We start from the raw sequence: 21,292 nt of genomic DNA, 5'->3' as shown, positions 1-21,292 counted from the left end.
TAACTAGTTTAATGTAAAACATTCAATTTAAAAAATGAGTGTAAGCTCATTACTGAGGAAAGTTATTGAGGAAAAATATGTATTTGAATTACAGTAACTCATCATCGTGTGATTTGTTTGTTTATTAAGATCCCCATTAGCTTCTGCTTTAAACAGTAGCTACTCTTCCTGGGGTCTCCATTATTCTCATTTACAATATTTAATGTACAAGATTACACAAATACATATAACAGCATACATACTCAGTTTGTCAAAACACATTACAACACCAGTACAACACACAGCAATCGACACAGACTCAATGATTGTCTAATACATACAGCAGCTGTACAAAATAGTCTCACTCCTCAATAACTGAAAAAAATACAATACCTAGAAACCATCACCTGAATCACACTCAAAAAAAGATAAATAGCTCAAAATCAATTTCATATCTTCAAGACCATCAAAAAGTAAATATCACGCATGTTGATCTACACTATTCCTTGAGTGAAAAATACAAAGGAGTTACATCTAAATATATTCTTTCCAGTGTAAAGTTTCTATTTAGAAATTATCATTCATTCTGATGTCCTCCATCTTTTCACCATGCAGGTATGCCAGTCTTTTGACATAGCCTATTCTCCAGTTTTATTGCCTAGTTTAAAATATTTGTTCAAAAATAAATCAAAAGAAATCAGTTACATTAGGCTGCCTAGATCAGTTTAACTTGCTACATTATTTATTCTATTTTTTACAGGGTAACTAATAATCTATAAAGTTTTACTTCTTAAAGTAACCAGCCCAGTATTGTAATGCTACAACAAATATCAAAATTTAATGTGCAAATAAATACGTTTGAAAATGTCAACAAGTCCAACTGTGTGAAACTTTATATTTCTGGCTCTCAAGAGTGAGATTAGAATATTATGCCATGGCATCACTCACCCCTGCACTGATACTTAACCAGTCAAATGTGTTACATTTAAAAACACAACAAAAATACAAACATTTTAAAGGTATGGGAATAAACAACCTAACAAAGAGGTCTCAGTGCAAGTTGTCATTTTTTCTTTTTTAAATGTTCCTTTTGCAAAAACAGTGAGCAGTCATATGTAAATATACAGTACTATCATTACAGCTGTTTCTTGTGACATAATGTAAAGATGCAGTTGGAGCAAATCTTGCAAATGTGTCAGCAGGTGCACGGCCGCCGTCCCTCCCCCTTCAGCTCGGAGGAGGAGCTCGTGTTCACGCTTTACACCTGCAGCCTGCAACCTGTGAGTGGGTGTGCCCCGATACTTGGAGGCTTTGATGACACACATAACGCCACAGAGCTGCACGCCACAGACACAGAGACGATAATCATGGGGAAGACCGGTGGAAGAGGCGACTTTGAATGGGTCTACAATGATCAGCCGCATACCTCAAGGAGAAAAGAAATTCTGGGTAAGAAATGATATATATATATATATAAAAAAAGAGGCTTTGTTAACTCCTGGTTAGTTTGTGAAACAAGTTGAAGCGTTGTTTTTCAACCCCCCTTCTCTCTGACTACTACCTTTTTTTCCTCTAAAATCGTAGCCGGTTAAACCTGTTTACTGTTGCTTAACGAGTTATCAGTCCACAATGGATGCAGGGGAAACGCAGAAACTGACAAGATAAACAGTCACGTTGATGGAAGTTACACAATTTTTTTTTAACCGTAAGAATAAATATTCGTTTAAATTCCGAGCTTTAAGGTAAAGATGTAAAATAAAAGTTAATAAAAGCACAGTATAATTTACGTTAATATTTTGACTTTAAAGCATATTAGATCTGTATGAGTTTCTCTCATTTCTTTCTCTGACAGTTGATTAAAACTTTGGGACTGCATTATTGACAGCATTTTCACGACATTTTTGTGTGCAAAAGTTATCTAAGGGGGGCGTGGATATGAGCAGCAAAGACACTTAGTCCCCCATAAGAGGGAGAGAGAGAAAGTCATGATGTTAAAGTACTCAGAAAGGGTTTTGCTTGAAAATTTTACCAAGGGGTTTTACCTGTTCTTTTTTTATGTAAACCATCTCCATCTCAGCCATCTTTTTCCTCTGACTTGGGAGACAATACTAGCATGTTGATAGCAGGTGTAGTTGACAATGCCTCCAGGCTCACTAGGTAACAGGACACATTCCCTGCTCATGACAAACAGACGCTATGCAAGTGAGAAGAAACACTTTGAGGGAGTTGGTGTATCTGGGAGGATCCCAGAAAGACTAACTTTTATGCTACAAACTGCCTTGAACCATATCTATTTCATCAGCTGATTAATGCAAGAGTCTCAACTGTGTTATCTGTATGATCCTTAGTATTTTCTCACTTTTTCAATATATGTTAAAACTGTATCGAGCGCAGTCAGAGCTGGTAATCTGATTTATTTTGTAATTCAATTTAAAACAGTTTAGATGAACAAGATCTAAACCTGTTGATGTATATTTGATCCCCGCTTTATCAAGCATGGGTGCTCTTGTGTGAAAGAAGCACATCTAGAAGGTGATAGGTTGACACCCCAGAGTCCTGAATTATTAAAGAGTTTTTTCTTTTAATTATCCCCTGCCCTGAGGGGAGACACAGAGGGACATGAGTGTCAGGGGATGTTGAGCCTCATCCTTTTACATTATTGTGTTGGAATAACTTGATTGACAAGTGGTTTTATGTTATATTGAATGGCTATTTGTTGGGCATGCTGGCTGCCTGTGCCTTAATGCACGTCATAAACTTTAAACTCTCAACGCCTACTGTTACTGTAGAGGTCACACGGATAATGAATGATTGTGACGCTGCCTGATGGTTAATCATTTTTACCAGTTCTAGAAAATTTTAGCTGCCCGGTTCAAGGTCTTTGAATCCGCCCATGCAACCAAGTTCGAGTTGACAATTATTTTTGATATTAGGCAAAACCTTTAGCTCTGAATATTGTGGCCATAAATGCAATGACTTGACTCTCTTTTGTGGCTAAGTTGAACCCAGTGTTGGCTGCACAGCATGTTCTGCACGGCGGCCCTCAGCAGTTTAAACAATGCCTTTACTGATATCTGGTTATTTATTTAACTTTACGCCCTGTGGGTGGCACACAATACCAACACTTATAGATGTTTAACCCATAAACATGACTGTAAATAGCATGAGCAAGTGACACACTCCAGGCGAGTTCAAATCATATAATAATTTAAAAGGCATTATGTAGAAACAGTATCTTGATAAAAACACAAGAGAGCTATAGGGAGGTCCTGTTGGCTAAACATTAACAAAATAAGAAGGGTTTGGTCAGTACTGAGGAGACCTACATGCAGAAAAAATGCCACTGAAACCATTTTAGTCACTAGGGTGAGCCCAATTTGCATAAGGGCTTTACACAGGTGAGCTGAAAGCAAAGAAGAAGGCCAGATTTGCATGAGCAATCAGCGGATGATGTATAGCTATCTTTCATTTAATGCATGATGGGATACGCTCTTTAACCCCTGTGATCCTAAATTTTGACTATAAAGTGTGGCCAGTGTAACAAACCTGAACCTGTATGCTTTCATGAATCTATTATGTTGTAAATGTTCTATAAACTAAACGTAGCTCTTTTTGTGACAGTGAGTGTCTGTGAATGGCTCCCTTGTATCTCCATCAGTCTCATGTCTCTCAGCAAAACAACAACTCTGCATGCAACTGAACATGACTTTTGTTAGCATGCTCGTTTGGGAGAAGGGCTGATACCATACGGTATGCTCGATTGTTCTCTTTGGGATACAGAGTCACAGTTTTAAACATTAAAAAGTAGAGATAAAACTTTTGACAATTACAGTAAATGAGTTGTGCTGAACAGCTGTCCTTTCTAAATTCTTGAAAGATATTTAACTCTTTTACGTCCTACATAATTATTAAATAAATGAATTGGTTGCTTTTTCTCTTCCCCTTCACTATTCACATAAATCCACGATTTCCTTTTGTTTTTTACTCCTTTTATTTTATTTTGCTTTTCACCTACCTTTATTTTCTCCTAAACCAGGGAGCCACACGTGGCTCTGTAGCCCATCTCCAATGGCTTTCCCTGCTTATCTCTGCCAACCTTTTAATTCGTATCTCTGTCTGCTTCCCTCTTCAGCAAAATATCCAGAGATCAAGTCTCTGATGGGTCCAGACCCCCAGCTGAAGTGGGTGGTATCAGGCATGGTCTTGACACAGCTCTTGGCCTGCTACCTGGTCCATGACCTATCCTGGAAGTGGATCTTCTTCTGGGCTTATGCCTTTGGAGGCTGCATTAACCATTCTCTGACGCTGGCTATCCACGACATCTCTCACAACGTGGCCTTTGGCAACAAGCTGGCAAAATGGAACCGCTGGTTTGCCATGTGGGCCAACCTGCCCATTGGATTGCCTTATTCTGCCTCCTTTAAGAAATATCACATTGACCACCATCGGTATCTGGGAGGTGATCAGCTGGATGTTGACATCCCTACGGACACTGAGGGATGGTTCTTCTGCACCCCGGCCAGGAAGGTCCTCTGGCTCTTCCTCCAGCCCTTCTTCTACGCCCTTCGCCCATTGGTGGTCAATCCTAAACCAGTGGGTCAGCTGGAGATCCTTAACGCAGTTGTTCAGCTCACAGCAGACTTAATTATCTACTATCTATGGGGGCTAAAGCCCATTGTTTACCTTATTGCAGGCTCTATCCTGTGTATGGGACTGCATCCTATCTCTGGACATTTCATCGCTGAGCATTACATGTTTCTGAAAGGACACGAGACATATTCTTACTATGGACCGCTGAACATGATCACCTTCAATGTTGGGTATCATATGGAGCACCATGACTTCCCGAGCATACCTGGCAGTAAACTACCTCAGGTGAGACTGAATCATTATTTCCAAGACTATTATTAGTTCAGTTGTAGAGAATGAGGTAAGTTACCTGTATCACCAGTGGGTGTGGGCAGATAAGAGGGGCCCTTTCGTGCATTTAAGAATTAAAACAAAAGGCACTGGCAAATTCCACTTGTGACATTTTACTATTAGCTGCAAATATTTATCAGATGAACTTTGTAACTGATGAACTATTACCTCTTGAGCACCACAAGAGCATGAAGACATAGCCTATCTCGAAGTGCCAGCCAACAACTGGTTTTCTTTACCAAACTAAAATTCTTTAGTTTATGAGCTATTGTGGTTCTTAAAGCTATAGTTGGTAGTTTTTATGAAAATAAGTTTGTGTCATATTTGCTAAAAGTAAATAAAACCATGTCCCTCTTCCTCTTTCTATTGCTTCTAATGGCATTTGCTACAATCTACCACAGCGCACTGAAAACAACCAATCAATAAAAGTATCAAGCACCGCTCACCGACTTTCTCATTTTACAGCTAAACAGTACACTAAAATGTGTTTCTGAAAACATTTGTGGTGAGAAATAGGCAATGCAATAACAAAATCTTGATTCACATTTTTGATCATCACTGCCTAATTCCACAGTTTGACTGCAGTTCACGAGCAGTGATTGATATGATTGACATCTTCATTAGAGACACCTCAGCTCTGATTGGTTGTTTTTGTTTCCATGCAGAAAGGGCATTAGAATTTACAAGCACTGCAAGGCGATGCAGTTGGCAATGGAATATTATTTTATTATCTGTCTTATTTAGTAAATATTACGTTATTTTTTTTGTGATCAACTACAGCTTCAATGGAGGGAATTAGCTTGAACAAAGCAGTAAAATGTCTGCTTCTATTCGCTTTTGTGTCTTTAACCGATTGTTATAGTGAAATAAGGGGCCATGTTGAATTAGACCCCCGAGGTACCTCTGACAAATTCCAACTGCAGTTTAGATGTCAAAAATATATATATTTGGTGTACAATATACATTCTCATTCTTCTACAACCTCTCACGTTCATTTGTGATGTTTTTTTTTTTTTTGGCAGGTCAAGAAAATTGCAGCAGAGTACTACGAGTCCCTGCCTCAACACACTTCCTGGATCAGGGTATTATGGGACTTTGTGTTCGACGACAGCATCGGCCCCTACGCCAGAATAAAACGAGAGTACAAGCTAAAAAAGCAGGGATAGATCTGTGGGAATGTGAATTTCAGTTCAAAAATCTAAGGACCACTATAAAACATCATTACATTCACCTGTTTAAATTTTTTGTCGTCCCATGTATTGTGTGGTTTTCACTGTGCCTTAAGGTCCTAACATCTAAAAGTAGACCTGTGCTTCAGTAACTATAGGACAAATAAATGTGCATATTTCAGTTACATACATTTAGTTCATGGAAATGGGGAGAGAATACAGCTATTGTGTCTTTACCCCACTATTTATTCACGCCTCTATTCCTGCTATAAAGAGATGGCCCGTCATTATGATACAGTGATGACATTTCCTTGTATCCAGAAGGCACAGAGAAGGGCAAAATAATAAGCTATTTCAACAGATTAAAAAAATTCCTCATTTCTGTAGGATAAAGGTCACATACATTCTCATGAGGTTTTACAGAGACAAACTCTGGGGTTCCCTTTACCTGCATACAAGCATTACATCCCTTGAACCTTATGAATATGAGTACGAGGCACACGCAGCCTCTCAGATTACCTAATATAATTCATGCAGAACAGTGCTGAAGTGGAAAATGAGCATTGAAACTTACCTTTCAGTAAGAGGAGCCTTTTCTTCAGTGACGCCCCATTCTGCTTGTTCGCAGCTCCATCGTGTTGTAAACTGTTTTAATTAAATCTGCAAGCAGAGGACAAAATAAACACCTTATCATGCAAAAAGGTAGTTATTAAGAAAATTCTATCTGAGTCTCAAAATGTTTGCGTTTTTTGGAAACTGTCAGGGTTGCTGGATTAATTCTTATTGCTCAGCATGTCTCTTTCAGTCAGTGTTAGTCGTCTTGTAACCACTGTTCCTCCACAAACTACAGCAAATCAACTCTTCTGACTCATGAACTACATATTTAAAAGTAAATATAACAAGCTTTATAAAATAAGTATTTACTGTAGAGCTGCTGTAATGTGTATTTTGTCCACACACTTGTATGTACAAGATAATCTATGTTTGATTGATAAGCATAATCTTTGTTGTTTCTATTTAAATGACTGTACTAAAAGCAGTAAATGACATAAGAAGTTATTATAAAGAACTGTGTGATTGATTTTACGTTACCTGTCTATGTTGTGGTAACTAGATGTGACATTTTTCTTATATTTAAAATTAATACTTCACCAAAATAAAGGACCATTTGTATATAAATTATTAAACCCATGTTGCGCTGAAATTGTGAAGAAAACTCACATCCCTCCACGGTGAACAGAATCACCTGTTTGTGTTACTGTGTGACTTGCTGAATCCAAACTAACTCTTTGAAAACACTAGAGTTACACAATAACACAAATTTATAATTGAGGCAGCGGTAAACTAGCAGCTAAAATTGGAGGTAAAATGACTGTTTTTGCCAGTGGAGACTGGCTTTGAACAGCACATGGATAAATTTCACTTTTACTCCAGTTCCACGTCAGAGGTGTCAAGGCTACGCGGTCCTCCAAAAGACAGTTTTTCAGAGGTATGCTTCAAAGTGTTGTGAAAAAAAAAACATCAGTCCAATGGCTGTGCGAGCAACAAAGAAACCCACAAATGCATATTCTTCATGAGCAAAGATTTGAAAATTACAGCAAAAAACAATAGACGAGGTGGTTCTTGGAAATAAGGCGTAGGGGTAAAAATATGAAATGGGATTGGGCCTTGCTGTTGTTAAACGAGGTCGCCTTTGACTTAAATTCACAGAGAATTTTCAGATTTTTTAATCTTTGTTCACCGTTGTGGCATTTGAGAAAATCAAAGTTTTCTTCACAAATTAAGCATAACTCAGGGCGAGTAAATGATATACAAAACTTAATTTGGGGAGAGAAGTAAACATAATTAAAATATTCCTTGGAGGTAAACCATGAAAAGTTTCCACACAATACACAAGGGCACACACACACGCGTGCGCGCGCGCGCGCACACACACACACACACACACACACACACACACACACACACACACACAGAGAGAGAGAGAGAGCAGGATAATGTGTAGATGGTTGACAAGTCTATTGTTTTTGTTTGAATGAATTTACTTCCAGCTTTTAAATCAGAACGTAGTTGAGAGCGGACAGAGTGGATAGAATGCAACAACCGATATTCAACCAAATCCTTCCTTCAAAGACACATTTAGCTACCATCACATAGGCCTACCATTCACTTTCTGCACATTCTTATCTAGGTAAGATTTGCATATTGCCAGAGCAACCCCCCTTTAATTGTTTTCACATTGCTACCATTATCAAGTTCAACATCTCTTATGTAGAAAGGGGAATCTTCATGGAAACAAACCACTATAATAAATGTACCACCGTTCGTATTTTTTAATTTTTTTTCAAACCAAATAAAAAAACTAATTCATAGAGATAGGGGTTTCATGCATACTCGGGAGGTTCACAAAGCATAGGATGGCTAATAGATAGTACTACATTGTTTTATATCTAGGTAAAACCAGGTGGCACATTTACAGTTATCGGCCTGTTTTGTGAATGATCCCCAGGTTTCAATGATCTCGCACATCTGAACAGGTAGAGAGAAACGTGTTCCTCGGTCACACTGGAGTTGTACAGCAGACTGTTATTTGATTAATTGCCCAAAAAAAGAATTTTTTTTGCTTGTTTTAAGCCCCAAATGTGGAGGAAAGAGGTAATTTAAGTGGCTAATTGTGGTTCAGACATTAACATGTTTTCCAACATCTCTGGAGAGAAAAGGTTAGACACACAACACCAGTATGAACAAGGTCATAAAAAGCCTGCTTTTTTTCTTTTCTTTTTTTTTTTTTTTTTTTAAATACGCCAGTTGAGGGCAGGTGAGTCTGCAGCACCATTATGCCCATATTGTGCTTGTTATTATGAAATAGGGATAAACTAAACATAATAATAGAAAATATAAAAGGCTGACATAACTGGTGTGCAAGATTCCTTTCTCCTTCTATAATATCAATAAAATACTCATTGTCATCAACAGCATCATCATTATCACCACAGTTTTTAAATAATAAAACAGTAAAAACTTAGAAAACAAAAATATTTTCTTCTTAAGACTTGGACTGAACAGAGAACAAAGAGTTGCAACACCGGGCTGACTGAGTCTATAGGTGCACAGAGAGGACCACAACACCACACTCAGCACGAATGTCCGTCCATCCCTCAATTCATCTTTCAGTGTATCTTTCATCCTCTGTTTGAGTTCGTCAGTCCTTTAAACTTTCTTAATCCCTCTGTTTCTCCTGCTCCTCTGTCTCATTAACCCTCTCTCTCGCTGTCTTTTTCTTCCATTTTTGCTGTCCAGCAGACTCAAATGTTGGCACAACATCTCTGTAACTTCCATCATGGCGTCGCGAGGTCACAGAAACATTGAGAGAACATTCCCCTGGTCCTCGTGTCTGTGCATCTGCATGTCCATCTTCCTCCAGCTCCTCCTCTTGCTCTCCTCCTACTGTTGCTCAGATGAGATTAGGATGTACTGATTCTGCCGATTTCTTGTCTGATGGCTGCAAGAAAACATACAGTTTCAGCTGCAGTCGTGTATTCTGTTTCTATCAAATGTGTGGAAAAATAGAATTGCAATAAATTATTATTAATGATGTCAACAAGCACATTCATGTTAGTTTTTACTCAAGCTTGTAAAATGTGACTGCCATTGAGTAGTAAGAACTTATGGAAACCCATTTCTATCAGAGTGATGAAAAAAAAGAGATTTTGTAAGTCATTATGAGAAGATCTCTCAAGATTATGAGAAATCTTTAAAAAATGAGAAAATTTCTCATAATTACTTGATATCGTCACTCATGTTAAGATAAAAAACATTTTTAATTTCTTTTAACTATTTTAAAAAAGCTCATTATTTTGAGGATAAACTGTCATTACTCTGAAAAAGTGTCTCATTATTTTGAGATACAAACTCATTTTTTCCAGATAAGTTATTACTTTGAGATACCATGTCATTATTTTGAAAAAAGGGTCATTATTTTTTTTTAAAGTAAGTCATTATTTTGAGGAAAATGTTCACATTAATAATTTTTTTATTATTTTGAGATCCTAACACATTATTTTGACCCAAGTCCTTATTGTGAAATTTTAACTCATTATTTGAGGCACCAAGTCACTATTTTGAGAAAATGTCTCATTATTTTTAATAAAGTTTCTAATCATTTTGAGACACTGTTTCAAACATTTTCCCATTAAAATAACTTAGAGGATTTTTTTTCATCTCACTGTGAAAATGGGCTTCCACCAAAACTAGTGAGTGGGAAAAATTAAAGATTAAACGTGCTGTGCTGCGTGTTGTGCTCCCTGATACTGCAATGAACTTCACAAACACTGTACTGCTTACCATTGATGATTTCATCTTTCACTTTATGCAACTCACGTACAACTTCATCCAAAATTTCCTGCAAAACAAAATCCTTCTTGTGAGTTCAACAACACAGGGTATCTAAAATCATTAACCAACAAAAAACTATGAAATACTTTACTGCAATGAAGCACATATTGATGGTACCAACCTGTTTCATCCTGTCAAATTCTGTGTCTGATTCACTAGTGCTGCCAATGGGTCTCACTCTGTAACATTAAGATACGTTTTCTCGTTACATACAACAGCAGTTTAGACAATTCTTTTTGAATCAATATTTTGTTTCTTCTACTTGCACCAGTGTCTGTAGTGCTAAGGATGAGATTTAAGCAAAATCCCTGTGGTTTATGCTACTGGTTTGTCATTTTATATTCAGAGCACCCTCCCCTTATTCCTTCTCCTCTCATCTACAGACCTGGACACCAGTGAGGACTTTTCTGCAGAGTTGGATCGTTCCCATGGCTTCTTCACAGCATCTGGCAAAGAAAAAAGATTAAAAAAACATAAATTTAAACGACTCTGAAACAGAAGGCTGCAGTGCAGAGCAGAGGAAACATTAAACCTGTAGTTTTATGGGACTTCTGCACTATCTGTGCTATGACTAACTGGTTGAGAAGGTTGTTTCGTACCTGTTGAGTTCTGCTGGCCTGGCCCTCTACCACTAGAGTCGTCCTGCAGGGGGGAGACAGAAATTATCATTTCACAATTGAAAATCAGCTTTAATGTAAGTTTTCCAAAGAGGTTACAGTTAAAATCACATCTTAAAGGAATAGTTTAACATTTTGGGCAATGTAAGTGCTCGGTAGACACCTTTGTCAGAGCTGGCCGATGCTACGCTATGATTGACAGGTCTGCATTCAGGGGGCAGGACTTAGCGAAGGGTCAATTAACACAAACATTTTGTTCAAAATCATGTGCTGAACTATTTCTTGGAAACTGTGTCCAATTCAGATATAGCCTGGTACTTTACTAACAGTACAACTAATAAATAGGCGAGCTTTAGAGGATCTGATAGGTGGATTTTGTTACTGCTGGACAGAGCGAGGCTTAATGCTATGCTAAGCTGATGGCCTGCTGGCTCCAGCTTCACTTTCAACACACAGATATGAGGGTGGTATCAATGTTCTCATCTAACGTTAACATTTCCCCAAAATGTAAAACTATTTCCTTAAAGCACAAGACTTACTTCATCAGGTTTCTCTGACGCTTTCCGTCTATGAGAGGAGGAAATGAGTACATGAGCACACAGTGAGATACACATACAAATCAGTACCTGGTACAAGTAATACAAGAGCTTATTTCCTTTTTGGGAAAAACATGTACTGCAAGTGAAGCAAAACCAGGAAGACAAAAACAGGTATTTTCTCATGTTTCTCTGCATGATTAACTCAAGGGAAAGGTGACGGGTGTGTGTGTTTTTGTGTAGCCTTTTTTTCTATTCTTTTTTTTTTTTTTTACCTGCGAGCTAGTAAGGCATTCATCTCTTGCATCAGTCCCTCCCCACCACCTCCACTGCCACCACTAGACCGGTTGGAGTCACTTTTGCCACTAGATCCGGGCGGACTGCTCTCATCCTGAAGAACACATTATAAAATGAGTTGCAGTTTTTTGCTGAAGGGGTTTTGGGACTGAGAGTGTCTCATTACCTCCATAAAACACACACAAATAACACAGCTTCTATAATTAAAAGTAAAACCAAAAGCACTGGATCAACATCTCCTGATCTTTAGCCATGGAGGCTCACCCTATGTACTTTACGTAGTTTGGCTCCAGCCAGTGCTGCAGCCAGACCTGAGGGTTGGTGCTGGGCCCCGGGCGGGCCCCCAGGAGGCCCTCCACCAGTGGGCAGTGGAGGGGGCATGGGTGGGGGCACGGCCATTGGGGGCGGTGGCCCCGGAGGCGGTGGTGGGGCTGGAGGCCCAGCCATGGGTGCTGGAACTGCAGCTGGAGGAGGCGCCACAGAAAGCATAGCTGGATGACCTGCAGAGACAGGGGGGCCTGGGAGGGGCACAATTTGACATTGGTTAATGGCTGTTTGGGGGTGACATACCTCTTTTGGCCCTTGGAGGGTTGTATGAAGTGGGGAATTGTTTGCTACACACTGTCACTGTATAACTAACACCTATCAACTGTGTACCACGAGACTGCTGGCCACTGGGCAGCACTTGTGAAGAATCTGGAAATGTTTTACACACAACATATGGGGAGAGTGATATTGGTTATTTGGTTGATTGGCTGATTACATATGCAGCTGTGCATTCGATTAATGTTAATGATTAATACTCAACTTGCTTTGCTTGGAGGCCACTTTTGCAAAATGAAAAGAGGGCACTGGAACTTTTTTTTGATAAACAAGCTCAGTTTTGATGCTTTTTTATGTGCTTTAAGTTTGGATCACTTTATTTTTATTGTGAATAGAAAATGGTTTGGGGGCCATCCAGCACCCTCTCAGGGTCCAGATTCAGCCCATGGGCTGTAAGTTAAGTATCACTGGAAAAATATGGAAAATTGGAATGGCTGCCACTTACGCAATGATTTTTCCACCAGCGGTGTACTTGTTCCACAATGTGAACACAGCCTGCCTCTTTAATTCCTTCAACTACCTTCTTCAAAAGGTTAGCGCTGCAATATTTGTGCATATTTGCATATACATACAAATCTATGGATATCCAAAACCTTCAGAATATTTCAAAGTAGATGTGATTTTCCTTTCGACCACAAATGTGGGCTTCCCTTGTGGGCATGTATCTCTACACCACAGCATTTATAACTGTTGCTGACTTGGTTTGTGTAGAATGTCTCCATGACAATGAACAGACTGTAAACAGACCACACGCCATGTGTCGCAAACTGTGGTAAAAACCCCAACGAACACACTTATTCTGAATGAGCTGTATGAAGAATGCTCCGAAAACCCAAATTACATAAGCACATCCCACGAGGTATTTAGAAAATGCTAAATTCTGAAAAAGGCCCAATTTGGAATTTGCTGTTCACGTGACCCGTATCAAATTTTGAACAATAGTGGATACCTGTAAGCATACAAATAATACCCACTGTCTAAGGGTAATACAGCTGCAAACTTTTGAAAACTCCAACTTGGTGGTTCTGCAAGTTCTTGCAGGAATCTCAAATATCTGAGACAGACAGAGAGCAACAAAATTCTCAAGCCTGCACAGCATCCTTTCAGAATGTTTGTGTTTGCAACACTGCCTGTGAAAGTGACAGCAGGAGCCAAATAAAACAATAAAAAAAATTCCTTGAATGTTTAATCGGGCAGAGCTTTCGTAACGGTCTCTGCCCGCAACTGCATAACCATGCGACAACAATGTGACAAAATGAAGGTGACATAATGTCAACTCTGAATGGTTCAAGTAGGTTTTTAAGTCTTGATGATGTCCAGAACACAATTAAATAAATGAAAAACGAAGGCTGCTTGGAAGTCACCCTAAAACTAAGAATCGTTCTTCAATCATCTTCAATCAATTGGGATTTAATTTGAGGATATGTGCATCAATCAAATGAAAAGTGTCAAAATCATAGCTCCTTATATAACACAGTCCTCTGATTTTAGGGGACAGATAAATTGAATGAATTAACACAACATTACTAATAAGCATATTAGATGTTTGCTTGCAGATCTACTGGAATCAATGACTTGCTGAAGTTCATGACTCACAGAAACCTGCAAATGCATGGTGTTCCCCTTAGTGATACCCTACGACTGCAGACATTTTAAGGAGATTTTCCCTTCTGTGTGGTTTTCAGGAGGTGAAACACCTGTTGAGTTGGACTGAGGTCAGGTGACTGACTTAGCTAGTCAAGAATATTCATGCTCTGGCTCATAAAAACGCCTTGTTTTTGGCATGTAACAGTAAGGAAAGCACAGGTGTAAATAATAAGTCGGAACTGCATTTGGCTGCTTTGTTTTGGGGGAACTTGGCATGTTTCTTTTATTATTACTGACACCTGAGCTTTTCCTGCTCAGACAAAGGCCTTTTGTTTTACTGCATTGTACTAAAACTAAACGAGAACTAAAGGCTCTGCAAATCTACACATTTTTTTAATTACTCTGGCTGATTAGATCTCTAGTCAGGTTATATTTGGGTAGAGATATCCTAGAAATCAGGCAATGACATGAAATAATGCTGATAAAAGTTAGTGAGACTGACAGAAAACAAACATAGTATATACATAGACTGTATATCATTCATTGGTTTGACGACTATCATTTTGAAGCCTCCAGTTTGGTAGATGCAAGAATTTAGCCACTGAATGAAAAATGTATTCTCAACACCTACATTAGCAGCTAGCTATGAAGAGTTAGGTTAAAGGAGAAGGTTTAGGTTAGAGCTACATCTTGTTAGTTAAAGGGTGAGTAACGTCTTCTAGTTTCTAACTCATTTTGCATGTAAACATAATTATGGCAAAATGTTTTACTGGCATTGAAAATTTTTGAGATATTTAAATGGGTTAGGACAGCCCATTGGTCAGGTGTTAGGCCATGAACGGATCCGGTAGCGACAAGGTGCATATTAACTGGGATTCTAATTTTGGTTAGTGAAAAAAAGGTCTAAAAATGTAGCGTTACTTACCAGAAATTAAGAGCCGACTCTTTCGAGTGTCTTTTATTACAACCGAATGCTGGACAAGTGATCTTTAGGCAACAAAATGTTATAAGGAACTGAAAACATGGGAAACATGGCAAATACCCAAAAGCAAGTTTACGGCTATTCAGACGTACACAGAGCCATGGATGCGCAATGCTATACCTCTATCTTAATTGTAGGGACTTGTCATCATGAGGTAGCCGCACCTTAAGGCATACCCTGTTTTATCTGTTTAACACTAAATGGGACCATAATTTACAGACTGAGCATCAGGCTGTGTAGAACAAGACTTTAAACTGACGATAAGGACCATAAACTCATTAGGAAAATGTTAACTGAGGTAATAAATCAAGCCAGAATTCGGGCCCTTTCAGTCTTTTTTTCATTTGTATACAACCCCTTCATTTTGCAACCAGGGGAGTCGCCCCCTGCTGGCCATTTGAAAAAAAAGCTGATTTAATCACTGCAATTGAAAAAAGCATCAAACAAGCATCATTCATAAATTGGAACAAATAAGTGTTAACTTTGCTACTGTTATAAAAAGTCAGACACAACAGCAGTAAGTCTCATCAGAAATTTAGAGACACCTCGTCCCCTTTTGTTAAATTAATCTTTTTCAGAAATGCTTTAGTAGATCCCTTCCCTCTGACTTAACTACCCTGTATTTTGTTGTTTGAGTTATAATAACAAATCAATGGCCCTTTGTTTTCATGTAATTTATTGTTTATTTATCTTATGTATATATATATCACTATTAGCATTATTATATATTTTTGTATTCTCATTCTTTTATGTATTATTATTTTTTAAACTTTTCATTTATTTATTTATTTGTTTCACAATTTATTGACTTTTTGGGGGTCGGGGAGGGCAGGGTATGTGTGTATATTGACTGAAAAAAAAAATCAGATTTTAGACACTTAAGCATTTCCACTTCTTTTATCCTGTCTGTGGTTATGTATGTATAAATACTCTGTTTAGATAAATAATAAATACTATTTGATCTGCCCTCACAGCCCTGAGAGCAGATCTAAAAAAACACCAGTGAAACACCTGAGTGGAGGTGGATTGTGGGTGCGTCGGGGTTTCAAGTGCTGATGTACTGTGTGCATGTGACACATGCATTTTTCATGCTCTTGTGTAGCATTATGGGTGCATTCACTAGACGACTACAGGACCCTTCTTTACACAAGACCCACCCCACACACACACACACACACACACACACACACACACACACACACACACACACACACACACACTGTACACATGTAACATCCCACTGCTGAGAGACTACCTCCTCCTCTCTCCTCCTCATACTTACTGCTGCTGACCGTGGGGGCCTGCTGGGGGGCGGGGGGAGGGGGTCTTCTTGGGTGAGCCCCCGTCAGACATGGCAGTGTAAGAGGGGGGCGAGGAGGAGGAGGAGGAGGAAGTGGTGGTGGGGGGGGCTGGGCCTGCTGGTGGTACACCTGCTGCTGTTGTTGCGGATGCGGTTGCTGCTGAGGGTGGAAGGTGGATGGGTACTGGGGCTGCTGGCTGGGGGCGGGGCCTGGGGCTGTCTGACCTATCAGAGGAGGCAAGGGGATGGCCTCGCAGTACTGCGGGGTGAGTGGTAGATGCTGAGAGTGAGGAGAGTAGGAGCCGTCTGGCTGGCCGTTGGAGTGAGGGTGGGGCTGGTGCTGGGGGTACTGGTGATGGCCCGTCACGGCATTTGGGTCAATCGGTGGGGGCTTCATCCTAGTGCTCAGGGGCGGAAGGGGGTGAGCCAAAGGGAGGGTGGGCTGTTGGGGCAGACCCTGCTTCACGGGCATGGCCATCATAACTGGAGGGGAGGCGGAAGGGGGCAACTGGGCGTACATTTGCTGCAAATGGGAGGCGGACCAGGTGCCGTGTTTAGGGGGGAGCATGATGTCTTGTTGCTGCTGTTGCTGCAGGTGTAGGTGGCGGGCTGCGGTGGGAGGAGACAGGGGGATCTGACGGACCTGTCGGCCCTGGGTGGTCACTCCTGCCTGGACTGGGGAAAAGGCTGAGGCGAGGGAGGTGGAGAGCTGGGAGGATAGCTGGGCCCTGTCCCTAGCAGCCCCCACCTCTTTCTCCTGAGAGGGAGAGGAGGAGGTGGAGGAGGAGGGAGGAGAGGAGGAGGCCACACGGACGTAGGATGGTGGCAGTGTGCTAGCTCTGTACTGTCTGTACTCGGGAGGAGTGTCTGGGTGGGTGGGAGGGGTGGACACTTTATATTGGAGAGTGGAAACGACTGTGACGGGCAGAGAGAGAAAGACAGAGAGGAGAGACAGGAAGAGAAGATGCAGACGAAGAGGAGGACGAAGGAGGGCAACAAACAAAGGAAAACAGAAAAGAGAAAAACGTGAGAAGAATGAAAAGCAACCAACTGAGCAACCAAGCAAGTAAAGATGAGAAAATCAGGAGCAATCCAAAAAAACGGAAGCCAGTAGCAAATAAGAAAGAATCAAAATATCATAAAAAGAACAAGCAGCAGAATGCAACATGACTGAGCCATGGTCAGAAAGCATATGGCATTTCCCCCCCAACAGTAGCTGGAAGAAAGAGATGGCAGTAGAGCATGTTGCAGGGACAGGGGTAACTGATATCGCCACTGACAGCAGGGACAAAGGAGGATGTTTAAGTCTGAATGTGTTTTTAAGGGGCAGACTTGAACATTTATATGTGTGCATGGATAAAAAGCATAAGGGCGTACAGACTGGGGAGCGGTGGTTGAAACTAAGGCAGGAAACACTGACACAAACCACACTGGGAAAGCCTGTTTACCTTGGGAAACCTATTGTATCAGGACCTGGAATCTCTGGTATTTAGTCATGATAAAATCACCTGTTTGCTTTGGGAAAGTAAAGTGTGCTCTGCCTGACCAAACACTGATAACACTCCTCATTAAAAGAAAAACACAAAACAGAGCAAATATCAATTTGCTCCTCAGCTGGGGTTGTTCGTTGACAGCTGGAGTGTGCAATGAGCTTTCTGTGTTTACATTTTTTGTTCTCTAAAAAGCCTGTGCAGCTAGGAGAATATGACATGCAGCCTTCAATTCATTTCGGTCTCCAGAGCAGCCTGTGTGAGAGAGAGTGTGCGTATGTTTATATAGCTGGGTGTGGGTGTGTTTGTTCAAGCCTCACCTGATCCTGACGTTCGTCGCTCCCTCTCCTTGTGCATCTGATGTTGCTCCATCATCCTATGAAGTGGAAGCATGTCACTGCACTTTAAGGTGTCATTTCTAATCACTGTGTGTCAATAAATTAAGCCTGGTGTGTAGCTGTCTTCATAGTGCCACAGAAACAAAAGCAGCAGCAGACAGCAGCAGCCAAGCGGATTGAGATGCTTTGATTTGTATTTCCATCTAAAATGTCTTTTACTGAATTATACTGTATGTATAAGGGATGTCCCGATCAAGTTTTTTTTGCCCCTCATCTGAATCATCATATTGAATATCTGCAGATACAGATGCAGATACAAGGTAAATACAAGTATAAACAAAAGTCCAATAGAAAGAAGCGTCACAGCTTCATTTTAATATTCCCAGTCACAACTCCCGACTTTATCGGTCACAGTTCTGCTTTTCTTTCTATTTACTGAAACAGCAGCATTACAATAAAACCTGAATATCTGCCTCAAATCCGGCTCTCTGTTTATGACACCTGTGTAACGGCAGACGTAAACAAAGGATTGGGTGGAGCACGGCTTTAAAAAAACAGATCCAGATTAATTAAAAAATGCATTGATTGGACCTGATAACGATCCTTCAGACCTTATCAGGACATCCCTGGTGTGTATTAATGTGTTTTTGTGCAGAGACGGCCTCATACACACTCTCACCAAGCTAGCACCCCATGCAATAGAACATATAAAAGGCGTTGGACTCTGACGTTGGACAGATGTTGTATTTTGGTTGGAATGAAAATCCGGTTGACGATATCGATTATCGATAAATGTCTATCGACGTTAGAATTTCACGCTGTGTGCACGCTAACATCATAATGTCTTGCAGACATTAGGTTTTCCTCTCCATACCTTACAACTAATTGTTGTTATATCACCTGATTTTGGTAAGTTAACAAAATTCAACAAAATATCAAAGTTTAATAACGTTGGTGGCCAGCTGGGTGTATACTGCACATAGAAATCGTACCTCCTCTGTGCCTCGCTTTCATCTGAGGAGGGCCCATTTTGGCGCTGGACGACTGGACCTGAAGAGAGAAAAGAAAAAATAGATTAAAAAACCACAAAAGCAAAAAGCAGTCAATCAATCATCAATTCAGCTTAACTTGACTTTATTCATATGAAAGATTAATACAAACAAGCAGCCCAAAGTGCTTCACATTTGACAATTAAAACAACAGAAAAAAATAAAAGAATAAAATAAAAGTTTTGTCTTGAAAATTACAAAAGTAAAACAATAAATTATAGAAAATGAAAATCATTACATAAAAGTCCTTAGAATTAAAAACAGAGGATAAAATAAATTAAAAACAAATTATTAAAACTTAAAAGCTGAGGTTGTAATGTAAAACTTATCTAAGAGTCATATTAAAAAGGCTCAGTCTTTTTAACATTTCTTTGTAAAAATACAGAGCTTGCTGTTCTAATATCCAGAGGCAGTGAAAATCCACAGTTTAGGGGTAAATAAACAAAAGGCCAAGTAGTAATTCCAAAAGCGTTTCCCCTCAGCGCTGCAAAGACTTATGCTGCAGTCGACACCTTTAGATGCTAGACAGCCCTACTGCATAAAAGCGTCTACAGAGACACTGACATAAACGCTGTGACATAAATATCATGCTGATCTGTGACGGACGGCTAGTTAACGCATTCTCGGCATTACATTCCAACCCCTGGTGCCTTTCACTTCTCAGCCTTCTGTCCCTCTAAACTTCCTTTCCTTCTTTTCCTCCTTCCCTTTTATTTCCTCCTTTTTTCTTGTCTAAACTTGTTTTTTTCACTTCTTGTTTGTATTTACTCTCCCCCCTTTGCCCTGTCTCTTCCTTCTTCCTCATTCCTGGTCTTTCTTTTATTCTTTGTCTTATATATTATGCAACTTTTGTTTGTTACGTGCCGTGATTCAGCACGACACTGTGTTGGTAGCTTTGTTTTTTCACTCTGCATTTTGTCTCTATTAGATATGAGGCTTTATAGTCCCATTGAAAAGTGCAGTTGTCCCCTGCCTCTCTCAGTGTTGAACATATAAATAACTAACACATGTGTAGCATGTGTGCAACATCTTTCATTCTTTGTAAAATATGTGTGTGATCATTAGGGAGTAATTATGAGAACCATCTGAAAATAAACCCACAAAATTATAATAATCTTCTATAAAATAGTCCCAGAAGCGAGAGCAGGAGAAGCTGTGTTTACTGACTGAACAGACAGACGCGGGCCTCATGTGAGGCATAGTGACTTTGCCCAGGAGAGCCAACAAGCTGTTTATAATGTAATTTGCTCAACATGTTGCCAGCCACAGGAATTTCAACCGTACACCACAGACGGAAAGAATCTACAAGAGCTGAATAAACAGAAATATTGCAAATATGAAATGAAAACACGTTTAAGACTATCACTGTGTCAACATTGTTAAGAAAAGTTGTCCACCACATAATCTTCTCAGTGTAGCGTTTTCCTTGACGACAGACAGCACCCCCCGAACCCCCCCCCGGGTGACAGCGTTAGAGCCTCATTCTGGGGCGGCTATTAACAGGGAGCATCATGGAGAGCACTTATCACATATCACCAGAATACCAGTCATTAAACTTCAATGCCTGCCGTGACATCAAGAACACCCACAAGTGATATTTCCGTTCGCCGTGTCTGGAGAAAGGGGATGTAGGGCGGGGTGATGGGGGCAGTCAATGTGAGGCAGAGCTGTAGCCTCAGATGGCAGTTTGAGACATGGAGACAGTAAGGGCTGAAAGGAAACTCCTACGCCCTTATTCTACCAATTGCAATGCTTTTCATTTGTCTTGTAGTTTTTTATTTGGAAATTTAGTATCAAATGTGTTCTTCAGACCAAGAAAGTGGACCACATCACTCCAGTTTTGAGGTTTTCACATGGATTCACATCTGTCAGAGAACCAGTTTTCAGTTTTTGTTTGTAAAGCACCGCATGGTTTAGGGCTTGAATACATTCTATTTTATTCTACCTATTTTTTATTTTATGCTATTTTTCTGAATATTTGTTGTGTGTGAAGCACATTGAGCTTAAATTGTATGAAATGTGCTATAGAA

At 39.9% G+C, this 21,292-nt stretch overlaps 2 protein-coding genes across 2 annotated transcripts in view; one reads left to right on the top strand and one right to left on the bottom strand.

The window, feature by feature from the left end:
• The first annotated feature begins 1,296 nt into the window (after positions 1-1,296).
• degs2 (delta(4)-desaturase, sphingolipid 2) lies at positions 1,297-7,127 on the top strand. The gene is made up of 3 exons (XM_042500921.1): positions 1,297-1,428; positions 4,112-4,854; positions 5,922-7,127. Exons 1-3 carry the CDS (start codon positions 1,347-1,349, stop codon positions 6,063-6,065), a joined length of 969 nt encoding a protein of 322 aa, XP_042356855.1. The 5' UTR covers positions 1,297-1,346; the 3' UTR covers positions 6,066-7,127.
• A 941-nt stretch (positions 7,128-8,068) lies between these two features.
• The window catches only part of evla (Enah/Vasp-like a), a 45,008-nt gene continuing 31,784 nt past the window's right edge, over positions 8,069-21,292 (bottom strand). The window contains 13 exon segments of the mRNA XM_042500897.1: positions 8,069-9,570; positions 10,413-10,470; positions 10,585-10,642; positions 10,849-10,909; positions 11,063-11,105; positions 11,620-11,647; positions 11,892-12,007; positions 12,178-12,431; positions 16,368-16,401; positions 16,403-16,488; positions 16,491-17,300; positions 18,196-18,251; positions 19,206-19,263. Of these exon segments, the coding sequence (XP_042356831.1) occupies positions 9,533-9,570; positions 10,413-10,470; positions 10,585-10,642; positions 10,849-10,909; positions 11,063-11,105; positions 11,620-11,647; positions 11,892-12,007; positions 12,178-12,431; positions 16,368-16,401; positions 16,403-16,488; positions 16,491-17,300; positions 18,196-18,251; positions 19,206-19,263 (1,700 nt within the window). The 3' untranslated portion in view covers positions 8,069-9,532.

Source organism: Plectropomus leopardus, chromosome 14 (assembly GCF_008729295.1).
Source record: "Plectropomus leopardus isolate mb chromosome 14, YSFRI_Pleo_2.0, whole genome shotgun sequence".
Classification (NCBI taxonomy): Eukaryota; Metazoa; Chordata; class Actinopteri; order Perciformes; family Serranidae; genus Plectropomus; species Plectropomus leopardus.
The sequence above is the reverse complement of the archived record's forward strand: the minus strand, read 5'-3'. Positions and strand labels throughout refer to the sequence as shown.

What these genes read in the sequence shown, in the direction of transcription:
- degs2 (XM_042500921.1), top strand. Translation starts at nt 1,347, where the DNA reads ATGGGGAAGACCGGTGGAAGAGGCGACTTTGAATGGGTCTACAATGAT. An exon ending in AAGGAGAAAAGAAATTCTGG is followed by an intron (nt 1,429 to 4,111) that starts GTAAGAAATGAT and finishes TTCCCTCTTCAG; the next exon opens with CAAAATATCCAGAGATCAAG. An exon ending in CTGGCAGTAAACTACCTCAG is followed by an intron (nt 4,855 to 5,921) that starts GTGAGACTGAAT and finishes TTTTTTTGGCAG; the next exon opens with GTCAAGAAAATTGCAGCAGA.